A 13,532-nucleotide genomic window follows, 5' to 3' on the forward strand; every position below is an offset into this window, starting at 1 on the left:
CAAGGGACCCATCCCCAGCTTTGGGGAAGGGGAGGTGAAGGGATTCAGTGTAGAGGGGGGTGTGTCATGTCACAGCCTGGCTTGTCTGACTGTCCTGTCCCTCTGTGACGTGTAGCTCCAGGCCTGGAGGTTGGTGTCCCTGGCTGGAATGCTGTGACCCTTGAGGGTCTCTTCCAGCCCAGCCCAGTCTGTGATTCTATGATGATCTGTGTCTCTGCACCAGGCACCCACCTGCTGTGGGCCCAGCGCTCCTGTCCTGGCTCCACCACAGTGATGAGCAAACTGCTGCTGCAACTGCCTTCCCTGGAGGCTCCAGAGCCCCTGGAGCTGTGGACACAGAGTGAGGGGTCCAATAACCAATACGGACACACAGAGTGAGGGGTTCAGTAACCCATATTGACACATAGACTGAGGGGTTCAATGACCCAAAGCTCTGGCTGCTGCCCCCCCTCCAATCCCACCCCAACCATGACAAACCCCCAGGGATGATCGGTGTAGTAGTGTAAATAGTTTATTTACTCTTATGCCAGGAACAGACCAGGAAAGTAACATGAACTGCTTTATAAAACACTCCTAATATTGCTAAAAGAAGCAGATCTAGCACTAGAAAAATATTAAAGAGAACATGCCAGCCCTACAGTGACTTTTTACCTTCAATTAAAAATAGAAATACCTTTGCATGTGAGCACTGGTGCTTTTAACCCTTTGCCTAACAGTTAATTACATTAATTGGCAGCTTTCCTTAGGCAGCTGAGGCTGCTCTGCTGCTGGGGAGGGAGGGAGGCTGGGCATGTTCTCTTTAGCTGCAGGAAGGTGGCAGTTTGGGCAGTAAATTCCTGTAACTAGGTGAGCAGAGGTCAGTGTGGTACCACTGAGCCCCCCAGACTGGCTGTTGAGTTAAATATAAAACCAAAAACTATAAGTTAAAATAACATCCCGATTGTATAGCACAGGCTGATGCAGTATTACTGGGGGATTTTTTTTTTCTTCTTTTAAACAGTATTTACAATATTACCCAGAGGCCAAGGTGGGAGTCAGAGAAGTGTAAAAACCATAAAAAAACTGCACCGATTTTGTAGCAAAATATCTGTACATTTAAAAACAGATTATCATATAACTACACAGTATCTGGGGAGGGAATAAAAAGGGACCTTCACCAGTGGTTCACATAAGCACAACGTAAAAGAAAAAGGAGTTCAGTGGTTAAATACTATACAATAAACTTTACAAGGACCGAGAGCCCCGGGCGGGGACGCTGGGAGCACGAGGCGGTTTGGAGAGAGCAGAGCTTGGCCCAGCCCTTCGCTGCTGAGCTCACGTACCCAGCCGGCTCCGTCCTGCTGCTCTGGGACACTGGTGCCACCAGCCATGGAGGGGTGCAGGGGGCTGCGGGTGCTGCAGTCGGTCTTGGGGCTCTTTGGAAGCCTTAAAAACCGCGCTGGTGTAACCTCTGAGTATCAGGACTTCTAGGCTGGGCTTCCCTCTGCCCTGGCAGGGAAGTCGAACCAGATTGTCCGAGGGACTCGGGGCGGGTTTCAGCCCCAGGGAGCTGGGCACAGGACGGGTCTCCGCACCACCACCGAGCTGCAGTGGGCCTAACACTGATTACTGGCTGTTAATACCTTAGTGCTAATTAATAAATACACTGTTATGCCAAAAGCTGCCTCCATGGTGAAGAACATCCCTGTGCCGCAGCCACCCGGCTGGGTTCAGCACCCCTGGCCCCACACCATGGCCGGCAGCACCCAGAGGTGAAGACTCGTTAGCTGATGATGGCTGACACACATGGGACTGCAGTGTGTGTGTGTGTGGGGGGTGTCCATGTGTGGCAGGAGAAGGTTTGGGGCTCTGCTTGGAAGCATTTGATATTAAAGCCCTTGAATGTCTTCCCTTGTTGTGAGCTGGACCCCCAACACCACCAGCACATGCGGGAGGGAGCGCCCAGGGCGGGCAGCACAGGCAGAGCACAGCTGGGATGGGCACCCTGGTGCCTGTCACACCCCCCCCCCACACACACACGCACAACCCATGGGGGTGCTGGTCAGGCTGAGAGGAGACCAGTCACTAAACTCATCTCTCATCAAACCCAACTAAACCCCCACAAAACAAGCTGTATTTTACATTTTGGTTACAAACACTGAGTAACGTATCAGTGTCCAAAGATACCCAGTCAGCTCGAGTCCTATTGCTTGGGTTAATTTGAGCAGGTACTTCAGGTTTAGGCACTTGTTAGCTAGGGTAGAGCGGAGAGCCCAGCGCTGGCGCTCCCGGGCACTCCTCCAGGCCTCCCAGCCCCTTTCAGGGGGGAAAGGGACCCGTTCCCGAGGCTGCCGCTGGGGCAGGACAAGAGTTCCCAGGGCCAAGGCACGGCTCAGGCGCCCCCTTTTCCTGGGCAGCCGCGGGGCCCCGGCTCACATGGTGATTTCGGCACCGTTGGCAGAGCGCAGGGTCTGGTCATCGAAGCGCCGCCGGACGCTTCTCCTCACCGCGTCGGCCCGGCGGTACGGCTGGTTTCTAAGATCTGCGGAGAGGAGAGCGGCGTTGGTCAGCAGGCAGGGCCCCCCCTCAGCACACAGACACACACACAGTCTAGACAAGGAAAGGTCCTGCTGGAAGCCAATCAAAGCAGCTTGTGTAGGAACAGGAGAAGGGACCTTTGAACCCAGCCAAGAGCAGAAGGGAGCAAACGCTGCTGTGCCCTTTTACTACGCGCCCAAGCAGCAGGTAATACTGGTGAAACTGGGTGGAGTTACGGTGTCACGGTAGCATGGGCATCTCCCACCCACGGGTTTAGTGTTTGTTATGTCAGGGAGAGGGGCAACACCGACTGAAACCAGTCAGCTGGAGGTACACCTGGGCCCTTTGCGGCCTCCCAGTCACTGGAGGGGCTGAAGGGGGTTTCTGGAGCGGGTTGGAGATGGGTGACCCAAGGCATGATGGTGCAAGTGGTCGGGGGCACAAGTGGGGGGGGATGGTCCCTCAGCACCCTCTGCTTTAAAGCTGGGCACTGATGGAAAGCAGCTCTCCCACTGCATCTGGCTTGCAAAGCTCCAGCTGCCACCCTCTCCCACTGCCACCATCTCACCTGGCTGCAGAGATGCTTCATTAGCCGAAGGCAGCGGGGCAGCCAAACCCCTTCCTCCTCCTCCTCCTCCTCCCTGCTGCTGCTGGGGAGGCAAGAGCTCGGGGTGGGGATGAAGAGGAGGGGATGCTGAGCAAGCAACGCATGGAACAGCGGAGCAAGCTGAGAGGGGTGTGCTGGGGAAAGCCTGTGACATGAGCTGTGACATGAGCTGTGACATGAGCTGTGACAGGAGCAGCTGTGATACAAGGAGCACACGGTCCACTCGAAGTCTAATTAAATATTAGTTAATTAGTTAATTTCTCTCCTGGAAAACCAATTTGCATTGGACTGGGCAACCCCCCCACCCCTCCTTTTCCTGGCTGATACATCCCAGATCAAACACCACTCTGGACCGTGGCAGCTCTGGGTGCAGCCTGGCAGAAGGTGCCTCAGCTCGAGCTGCCCGCTCCCCGCTCGGAGCTGCTGGTTGTCCCTCTGTCCCACCCTGGGGTCAGTGGCAGTAGCAGGACCCAGATGGAGGCAGCAGAATTATCTGGGGGTGGGGGGGAGAAGACGCTGTGCCTCAGCTAAAGGAGAAAGGGCCGGAATGGAGAGGGTGTGACAAGAGTCAGCAGCCCGGGGTCCCTGCCGGGGGGGTGGAAGTGAAGGGTCCCAGTCTCCACTGGCCTTTAGGCTCTCACCAGTATTAGCTTTGCCACATCTACCAAGAGGCTGCCTGGCATACAGAGAGAGGAGGAAGCTAAGTAAAAAGTGATGCTTGCCAGCTCTGGGTATCCTCCACCACCGGTGTGCTAGAAGAAATCCTTACCCTCGAGTGAACATTGGGAAATTTAGTGATATTATTCTTCTTTAGGGCTAAACAGAAGAAAAAACAAAAACAGAAACAAAAACAAAACAAAACACAAAATGATGGTTAAGTAAAAAAATGGGATGGAAAATGAAGAGCAAGTCATGTCAGCGTTCCAAACTCCCAGGCACTGTGAGCCCACAGAGCAAGCGGGGGTACGGCCAAGGCTCCGAGAGGGGTTAGACACGTGGGGAAGGGTCAGGAGGGCCGCCCCCCCCCCCACTACCCCAAATTCCAAGCTGCTTTGAAGATTGGCTCCAGGAAGATACTACAGCAATGAACTGGACAGAGCAGATACCCGCTGAGGTGAGTACAGTCTGCAGGTTTATTAGAAGCATTCACAAAGTTACACGTGGTGAAAGGGAAACACTGTTGTCTTCTTAGGCCACTGAGCCCTTAAAGGAAGACAACAGTGCCAGAGACATGCTGGGTTAGACACCCCCTGACACGTTACACCACAGGACACACAGTGAGCCGCTCAGTTCCGTGTCCAGCCTTGTGCTGTCACCACCTCTGCTGCTCCGGCACGCAGCCGAGCGCTTCCCCGGCCCCGCTCCTTCCCTCTCCCCACCCCGGCTCATCCCCAGCAAGCCCAAGCCTGGCACTGCTGGAGGTCCCAGTGACTGGGAGCTGGCTGGTGCCCAGTGATGGGCTCTGGCTTGGGTTGGCTGCAGCTGGCACGGAACTGAAGGCAGTTAGAGGTGGATGTGACCGAAGGAGGAAGGATTCTCACGCCGTTCACTTCACCGCGCCTCTCCCATGCAGACAGACATGCAGGTGCTGGTTAGAACATCCACACAAACAGCCCCTTGCAGGGGACAGACAACCCTAGAGACCCCCCTTCCACACCAGGAACCAACCCCCAGCACGTCCCACCGCGGTGCATGCAGCCCGCAGAGCGTGCGCTGGCGTGTCCGGCCGCCGCGCTCCGTGCGTGTTACACGGGAGGGTGGGCAGGCAGGGCACGACCCATGGGTGGAAGAGATGACATAGAAAAGCCAAGTGACCCATCGCTTTTTGACTCCCCAGTTTGACAAACTGTAGGAAACCCTTCTCGAGCCCAGAGAAGGGCAACCAGGCTGGGGAAGGGGCTGGAGGGCAAATCCTCTGAGGAGCAGCTGAGGGAGCTGGGGGTGTTGGGCCTGGAGAAGAGGAGGCTGAGGGGAGACCTTCTCCCCACCTCCCCTGCCCTGCCAGGAGGGTGCAGAGAGGTGGGCGATGGTCTCTGCAGCCAGGGGCCAGGAGATGGGCCAAGGGGCAATGGGCTCAAGCTGCCCCAGGGCAGGGTCAGCTCAGCTGGGAGGGCAAAGTTCTTCCCTGGCAGAGCTGTGGGGCTGTGGCACAGGCTGCCCAGGTTGAGTCACCTTCCCTGGATGTGTTTAAAAAAGGGGAGATGAGGTGCTCAGGGATCTGGTTTAGCTCAGGATGGAATTGGTTGGACTTGATGATCTTCAAAGGTCTTTTCCAACCCAGTGATTCTGTGAAACCCAGCAGGGAATCTACCATGACCTCCAGCACTTGCTGTTCTATGGCATCTGTCCTGAGGGTGTGAGATGCCTTTGGCACGCAAGGATGGCCAAAAGCAAGGCACAGAGGTGATGGGATGGGACAGAAAAGTCACTTGAGACACAAGAACATGCAATGGAGGTGACATGAATACAACAACTCGAGGTGGACGCCGGACATCGGGATACACTCAACATTCACATGGTCCTGGCTGAGATCCATACAAATGGAGAAGTATCGGGGGGGGGAAAAACCTCTACAGCGACCTTTGTGTTTTCTAAGAGCATCAGATGTGAAAGAGGAATAGTTTAGTAATGGAATTCCTCAGTGAGAACAGGTTCGCAGAAGAACCGAGAGCCCCGCTTGGCGGTTCGAGCTGTAAAGGGCACAGTCTTCAGCACTGCATGGGAACAACAGGCAGACAGACAGACAGACAGACAGACAGCCGTGAGCAGCGGATCTGCGGCATTAGTACAGCGGCAGCGCTCGGGTGCGGCTCCCCGGGGCGCTCCACCCGCTCCTCGGGCACCGCCGCCGCGGCCCGGCGTGGGGGGGGTCTGGGGTCACACTGTTTGCAGAGGGGGCCAGGGGACCCTCGCTAAGGGTGCTGCAGGACAGGGTGTGTGGCTGGGCAGTGGCACAGCTTGGCTGTGCACCCAAGGGGGCACCAGCCCATCTAAAGTGGCACATCTAAAGTCCCATCATTTCTGTGCCACCACTGGAGACCCCAGGACCAAACTCCAGTGACCTCAGTCCAACCAGCCTGCCTGGCCCTCACCTTTATGTCTCCTGCCTCATGGGCCCCAGAGACCCCCAACCCTGGGACCTCCTCTGCACAAGACCCTGGGAAATGTTTGCTTTGAGTCTGGTGCTCACTCCCCTGGATTGCCTTTTGCGTGGGGACAGGCTTCTGCCAGCCCACCCCACAGCACAGGAGAACCGCTCCTCCAATTAAACCAGCTTCCAGGAGTGCAAAGGAGCTGCAGGAGTGGTGGCAGATCAGCTACTACAGTGACTCTGCCCTTGAAATAAAGAAAATGACCTGAGGAAGCTATTAAGCAGGTTAAAGAGTTGTGGAAGCTTCAAGCATTTCAGCCCTAGTCAGGCAAAAGTCCCCCAGCTTTCCCTGGAGAGCAGTAAAGCAGCTCTGCTCCCCTCCTGCAGGAAAGACTCACATGAAAACCACTCAGGAGCAGAAGCCAAGGAAACCCTGCCCAAAACCCTTCCCTTGAGCTGCTGTGCAATGCCAATGCTGCACTGCCGAGCTATCGGGGTGTTGAACTCCCGTCCTGTCACTCCACAGGTGAGGAACGTGCTGTGGAGTGAAAGCATCACGCTCAGAGCAGCTGGACAGCCTGAAAATGATCTGACTCCTGAGCAAAACACGGTTCAGGAGGCAGCTCTTGATCAGCAGGTCTTTGCACTGAAGCCCTGACTGCCCCTGGCCCTGAGAGCAGGTTCTGCCCCGCTCCCTCCAGTTTCAGGTCATACGTCGTTCGGGTTTTGCTGCCACTGCACTGATGTGGTACAATCCCTGTTAGTACATTTTAATGAGAACAGAGGGTCTTAATGAAGTTAAACATCCATTATTTGTTCCATTTATGGGGAAAAAAAGGGGTTCTAGGAAAGATCTGCACAGCATGCACATCCCCACCGGAGCACCCGCCGAGGCCAGGCCCTGAGCTGGCTACTCTAAGGATCAGAGACTGAGTACAGACCCACATGCTGCAAGAGGAGAACCAAGAACCAGAGTGTGTGCCCGAGCCTGGGCAGGCAGTGGGCACAGAAGGGCAGGTTACCAGGGCCTGTGTGTTACGTACCATCAGCAGGAGCATCTACACCTGGTTCACATCATATACACACATCCTAAGCTGTGCTCAAGTGACACTTGGCTAAGGACACGGAGCACGGTAGCTACTAGGCAGATACACAGCTGTGTCCTCTGTGGAAGGGGCTGGGGTTACAGAACAGGAGGTGTTTACCTGTTATAATATCTTCAATAGCACCGTCCTTCCCTTCGTACACATGCCTGTTGTCCTTGACTTGCCGCCGCCGGAGCTCTGCAATCAGCTCCTGCTGCTGCCTCTTGGTTTTATGTGAAGGGGACTGAAAGCAGAGAGGAGAGGACTCATGAGGACCGACCTCCTGCCACCCTGCTTCTCTCTTCCTGCCCAGTACCCATCAGCAAACCCTAAATCCTGTTGTTCTGCCCAGTTTTGTGGGACCAGGCAAACAGGCGTGTGCAGTTAGCTCATGGCCCAGGGAGAGGATGGGCAGAGTCCCAGGTTAACCTGGCTGCCAAGCTGCTTGTCCTTCTTACACCTGAAGCCCCCATCCAAACCTTCTCATCACCTGGACCTGGAGCTCCAAGCTCTTACTGCTGGAAAGCATGAGGGGAGCAAGGAGACCAGGCTTTCCTTCCGAGGGCAAAAGCTTGGCTGGGATTGAAGGTCCCAACAACATTCTCTGGCAAATCTGAAATGTTCCCCCAGGAGATAAAACCCACCCCAGGGAAACCCCTCCAGAAGGTAACATGGGGCTCAGTCTCACAGCCATGCTCCAACTGGGAAGGACAGGGACAACGGCTCCTTGTCCCTACGCAGTGGGAGGCTGCGCACTGCACGCCCAGGAGGTTTTAGCAGACACAGGGCCAGAGCAGAAGAGAGTTTAGCTAATGGCAACGTGGATGAGATGGCTTTCTGCCTCTGCAGTTTGTCTTCACTTCATCCTGCAGAGCTCAAAGCAGCAGAAACACACCCCTCTGTTCTTTCAGCTCATTTGGTTCCCTTCCCATAAGGAGAAACTCCCAGCGACTCACTGGGAGGCACCTGGAAGCTGAAGAACTGAAGCTCCTACACAGAGCTGATGTTTCTCCATGAGCAGGGAAAGCCTGTGAGCATGACAGCTCTGCCCCTGAGGCCTTTCTGTTTCGTACCTTTTGGTCCTGTTGCTCCATCAAAGCTTCCTGCTCCATCAGTTTCTCCATTAAGGCCTGCTCCTGCTTTTTCCTCAGCTCATTCTCTTCTTCTGCTTGCTGTTCAGCACAAAAACCCCACAGGTTAAAGCTTCCCACTGCTCATCCAGATCCTGTATTTTACAGGTGAGCCAGACTGTCACTTGCTACCACGGGGCTTTCCCAGGAACCACGATTAGGAGGAACAGTGGAGCTGCCTCTCAACACTGGGCTGAAAAACTGGGCTAGGAGAGACCCTCCTAAGTGGCCCAAACCCCCCCTCCCAGTCCCCAAAAGACACACAATGATGGGTTACAGGCATAAGCTGCAGCCACCCCCTGACATCTGATTTCTGAGGACTTGTCCTGCATCTCAAGACAGCCCCATGTTATGTTTCAGCCCTGGAAATAACCCCAAGCCAACAGTTTGTGCTGTCAAGGATGGTTTGCATGGCGTCACAGCTAGAGGGAGATGTGAGCTGTTTGGTTGGGCACCCTAAGCCACCCCAGTGCTGCCCAGGGTTCAGAAGGGCAGAAGAGAAGAGGAGGATGCTCCTGTTTACCTTGTAGGCCTTCACAAACCGGACAAACACTGGGAAGAAGACTGAAGGGGGTGTTGTCTTGGGATTCTCCCCAAAGTACTTCACAGCATCATCAAAGGCATCCTAGGAAAAGCACAGACTCATTGCATCACCCATATTCCAAGGTAACCTCAGCCCCCCACTTGCTGCGGTGTTCAGGGTCTAGATTTCTCCTGTGTGTGAAGCCCCTGGCTCAGAGCAGCTTGTCTACACCGAGTGCTTCAATTTGGGAACTACCACCCAGCATTGCTGCACCTTCTCCTCCCGCTGTGTCCAGAAAGAACACCCTTCACAGTGACAGGTCTCACTCACACCAGAGAACAAGGAGATACCTGGGCTATTTTGGCATCATCCTGCAGCTTCTTGAGCTTCCCTTCGTTGTTCTGGATGAAGTCCTTCAGCATCGTGTTGTGGTCGTGCATGGTGTACTCGCGCTTGGTCAGATCCAGGCCCCTCTGCAGCTCCTTCACGTCCAGGAGGACGTTCTCAAGGGATACTAGGACATAAAACAAAGATGCTGCCTCACTCCTGCTGTGCAAATGCCTGAACCCACAGCTCCAACAATTCCTCCCCTTGGAAAGAGCACCCACAGCCCATGGGTGTTGTGCTGTGAAGTCTCTCTGTGGCCGGGCACGGGATGGGGATGGTACCTGCAGCAGCCTTCTCCACGTAATGAAGCTCGTTGTAGAAGAGGGACACGTGCTGGTACTTCTCCTTGACCACGTTTGAGATGTAGTGGAGCAGGGTCTGCTTTCTGTCTGTGGACTTTGTTTCTAGGAGCTGGGGAGAGAAGGGAAACACGTCGCTGGGTGGAGGGGCAGCAGGCTCCGACTCCACGGGTGCTCCTCCACCTGACAGGGAGGGCTGTAAAAGCTCAGTACAGCATTTAGCAGGTGGGTTTTCAAGCTGCAGAGCCTCTGAAGATGTGTGGCCTTCCAAGGGGCCCCTCAGGACGATGAGAAGCAAAGCCAGCTCATACCACCAGCAGCCACATGGAAAGCATTTCCTCCCAGAAGGCTCTGCCCTCGGCACCGCCGCCTGACTCACCAGGTCTAAACTCTGCAGTTTAAATCCATACACAGCTCCTCTCTTACTGCTGTTCATGTAGTTTCCAAGGGCCAAGATTATCTGCCAGGATGAAACAGGACACAGCCTGAATTTTCACAACAAGTGCAGGATGCTTTAGAAACCTCCAGAAAGGTTTAGAACCCATCAGCACCCAGATACGGATTCCATACACAGAAAGATTCCATGCACAAGGGATGGATGCACTGGATGAGCTATTGAACAGATCTAAAATTGGACCTACCTCCAGTATCTTCTTGAGCTTCTGGGATGACTTTATGGAGACAGATGCTGCTATTATTGCATGGAGTTGCTGCAGGTAAGCATGGAAGAGCTTTGGTTAGCACACGCCCAACCCACGAGGAGAATTCAAACTGAAACAATCACATTGTGACCCACCCCACCCCCCGTTGTCTGTCCTGGGTGCTAATCCTGCCCTGACACGTCAGGATTTCAAACAATTCACTTGCACCACAGATTTACCACACTCAGATGTGGCTGGGTAAAACTATTCCCATTTCAGTCCTTAGGGCTCTGAAAGATACATCAGGTGGAATGGGACACACTGCAAAGAGCCCACGGACCAGTACTGGTAACAACTTCCCCTGGTGATACAAACAACTGTATTTTAAACTGGTTTTAAGCTTCTACAGGGTCAAGGAAGAGGATGGTTTGGAGCAGCCCAGGCTACAAGCTGCCACACACACAGCACCCACCAGATCTGACTCACTGATCTATGAAAACACGGACAAATGGAGAAATCCACTCTTGGAGTGTTCCCAGTTGTGTCCCCACGAGAAGTCCCCATCACCCCACAACACTCAAGCCATCTCAGACAGATTGAAATCCCTCTGCCCTCCACCTCCTGCCCCACAGCAGCGCGCGGGCGCGATGCTCCCGCCAGCCGAACCCTTGGGAAGCCCTGAGCCCCACACAGCCAGCGCGGCGCCCCGGCGTCCCCAGGGCTCGTCCCTCACCCACCGGGGTCAGCATCTGGATGCTTTCTGCAAAGTTGCCTATGAAAGCCATGATGGTCATCTTCTGCATCAGCCTCTCGATCTTGCTGAACTGCATCATGAAGCGGTCCTCGTCGGACAGGTTCTCGATGGGTTTCCTCTCACGCTCGTAGAGCCGCAGCACTTTCACCTCGTTCTCCGTGGGCAGGAACCGCATGAGGCACTCCACAAAATCCACTGGCAACGTTTTCAGGTCAAACCTACGTGAGGAACCAGGAGGAGGGATGTTATCCTGCACAGAGTGGTGACAGGAGATGGGACAAGGGGAAGGTTGCTGTACTCTGCATTGGTGAGGCTGCACCTGGAGTGCTGGGTCCAGTCCTGGGCTCCTCAGCATCAGAAGGACATGGAGGTCCTGGAGCGAGTGCAGAGAAGGGCAACCAGGCTGGGGAAGGGGCTGGAGGGCAAATCCTCTGAGGAGCAGCTGAGGGAGCTGGGGGTATTGAGCCTGGAGAAGAGGAGGCTGAGGGGAGACCTTCTCCCCACCTCCCCTGCCCTGCCAGGAGGGTGCAGAGAGGTGGGCGATGGTCTCTGCAGCCAGGGGACAGGAGATGGGACAAGGGGCAATGGGCTCAAGCTGCCCCAGGGCAGGGTCAGCTCAGCTGGGAGGGCAGAGTTCTTCCCTGGCAGAGTTGTGGGGCTGTGGCACAGGCTGCCCAGGGAGGGGGCTGAGTCCCCAGCCCTGGGGGTGTTTAACAGAGGGGAGATGAGGTGCTCAGGGATCTGGGTCAGCACAGGACAGGGACAGTTGGACTCCAGGAGCTTAAAGGGCTTTTCCAACCTGGTAACTCTGTGATTCTGTGAATGCTGGAAAAGTAAAAGTGAGACAGCCACCAGAGGCAGCTCTGCCTCCAACATGGCTCAGCTGCACATGGGCCTGAGCCAGGAAAGCCAGAACTGTGAGGCAGCTGTGAAGTTCCTCCTGCCCTGTCTGGGGTGGGGGGCACAGCCCTGCACATGCAGCTCTGCACAAGGAGATGTGACCAAGGGTACCGTGCTGACATGGACACTGCTGTGGGACAGCCTGGTGGATGGGGCCCTGGGCAGCCTTGTGTAGCTCCAGGCCTGGAGGTTGGTGTCCCTGCCTGTGGCAGGGGGTTGGAGCTCTGTGACCCTTGGGGTCCCTTCCAACCCAGACCAGTCTGGGATGCTATGATCCATGAATTCAGAACCAGTTCCAGCCTTACTCCTGGAGTTTTCCAGATGCAAAAGCATGGACATAACTGCCAACTCCAAGCCGTTCCACTCCCCACAACTCACCATCAACCTGGGCAGTCTTTCCTTGCTGACATGGGTTTTACTTACACATGAATAGCTTTGCAGATTTCATCTGCTGTCTTCCCAGCTTTCCTTAGGGTAATGGCGAGGTTTTTGGCCCTGTTGGCATCCAGTAACGTGACTTTGTTTGACCCTTTCTGAGTTATCTTCTGTTTGCTTGAAGTAAGATCAATGGCTGGACCTTGGGCTTTTGTTTTGAATATTTCTTCAAATTCATCCACGTTTAAATCCTGAAAAGGAAAGAAAATGATTTATCCCTCCCCTCTGCAAACACTGAACCCCACGCTGCTGGAACTGCTCTCTGAACCCTGGGATGCTGTGATGACATCAGAGGGCTTTACTGGGGGCTGCAGCAGGTAATGAACCTGAGTTGGTGACGGGGAAACCTGGCCTCCACCTCCAACAGCCCCACACATGATTGAAAGTTCAGGAAAATATGGGGCTTTTCCCAGCCAGGCAGCACCTCGGGGCGCGGGGAACATGCCAGACCCACACACTGGGCTCTGCCTCTTCACACCTCCAGCCCTGGCACCCACCCGACGTCGCTCCTGCAGACTGGACCAGCAATTTTAGGCTGGGAGCAAATGCATCTTCCTCACCTCAGCTGATCCACCGTGAATAAATTCACACTTTATCCCTGACACTACCCACTACCATCCCTGATCTCAAGCAAGGCGCCTGCACTGACCTTACACCCTTCTTACCGGGTACCAGGGGCCACCGGAGGAGCTGTTGAGCAAGATACTTGCTGCAAGCTACCCCTGCCAAGACTGATAGTTGCTTGTGCTACAGGCAGAAGGCAGCAAGCAGCACTCGTACCTCCAGGATCCTTTCGTCATCTATTTCATTGAAGACGGTCCCATTGATCTGGTTGGGTTTGAGGGCCACCCAGTTGAACACCGGCATGCGGAACTTGGTCTTGATGGGCTTCTTGATCTTCACAGCTGGAGGCAGCAGAGGAGCAGCAATGATCAGTTCCCGCCCTGCTGAAAACCACCCCACATGCCCTGACTGTGGCTCCCGAGCTGGGATTCCAGCACCAGAGGAAGAACTGGCCAGAGCTCAGTTGTCACACTGGCCAGGCTGGGAAGATCCCACTGCCCTTGGCTCTGCCAGGTCCAGCCTCTGTGCACCCCAAGGCTGGGAGAGCTTCACTAAAGGATGTTCTTCCTTTGTTACCACGTGTTCTCCAGATTGACTTA

The 13,532-nt window shown here is 54.9% G+C and overlaps 1 protein-coding gene across 1 annotated transcript in view; it reads right to left on the reverse strand.

Moving 5' to 3' along the window:
* Positions 1-2,411: 2,411 nt before the first annotated feature.
* Positions 2,412-13,532, reverse strand: part of FMNL2 (formin like 2) — a gene marked incomplete at both ends in the record, with an annotated part of 141,371 nt that continues 130,250 nt past the window's right edge. Inside the window, 11 exons of the mRNA XM_084265733.1 lie at positions 2,412-2,521; positions 7,421-7,544; positions 8,374-8,472; positions 8,954-9,055; positions 9,304-9,467; positions 9,622-9,751; positions 10,019-10,099; positions 10,281-10,349; positions 11,018-11,252; positions 12,358-12,560; positions 13,150-13,274. Coding sequence (XP_084121859.1) covers positions 2,412-2,521; positions 7,421-7,544; positions 8,374-8,472; positions 8,954-9,055; positions 9,304-9,467; positions 9,622-9,751; positions 10,019-10,099; positions 10,281-10,349; positions 11,018-11,252; positions 12,358-12,560; positions 13,150-13,274 — 1,442 coding nt within the window. The remainder of the gene's footprint in view (positions 2,522-7,420; positions 7,545-8,373; positions 8,473-8,953; positions 9,056-9,303; positions 9,468-9,621; positions 9,752-10,018; positions 10,100-10,280; positions 10,350-11,017; positions 11,253-12,357; positions 12,561-13,149; positions 13,275-13,532) is intronic.

This window comes from Gallinula chloropus, assembly GCF_964237585.1.
Source record: "Gallinula chloropus genome assembly, chromosome: 5".
NCBI lineage: Eukaryota > Metazoa > Chordata > Aves > Gruiformes > Rallidae > Gallinula > Gallinula chloropus.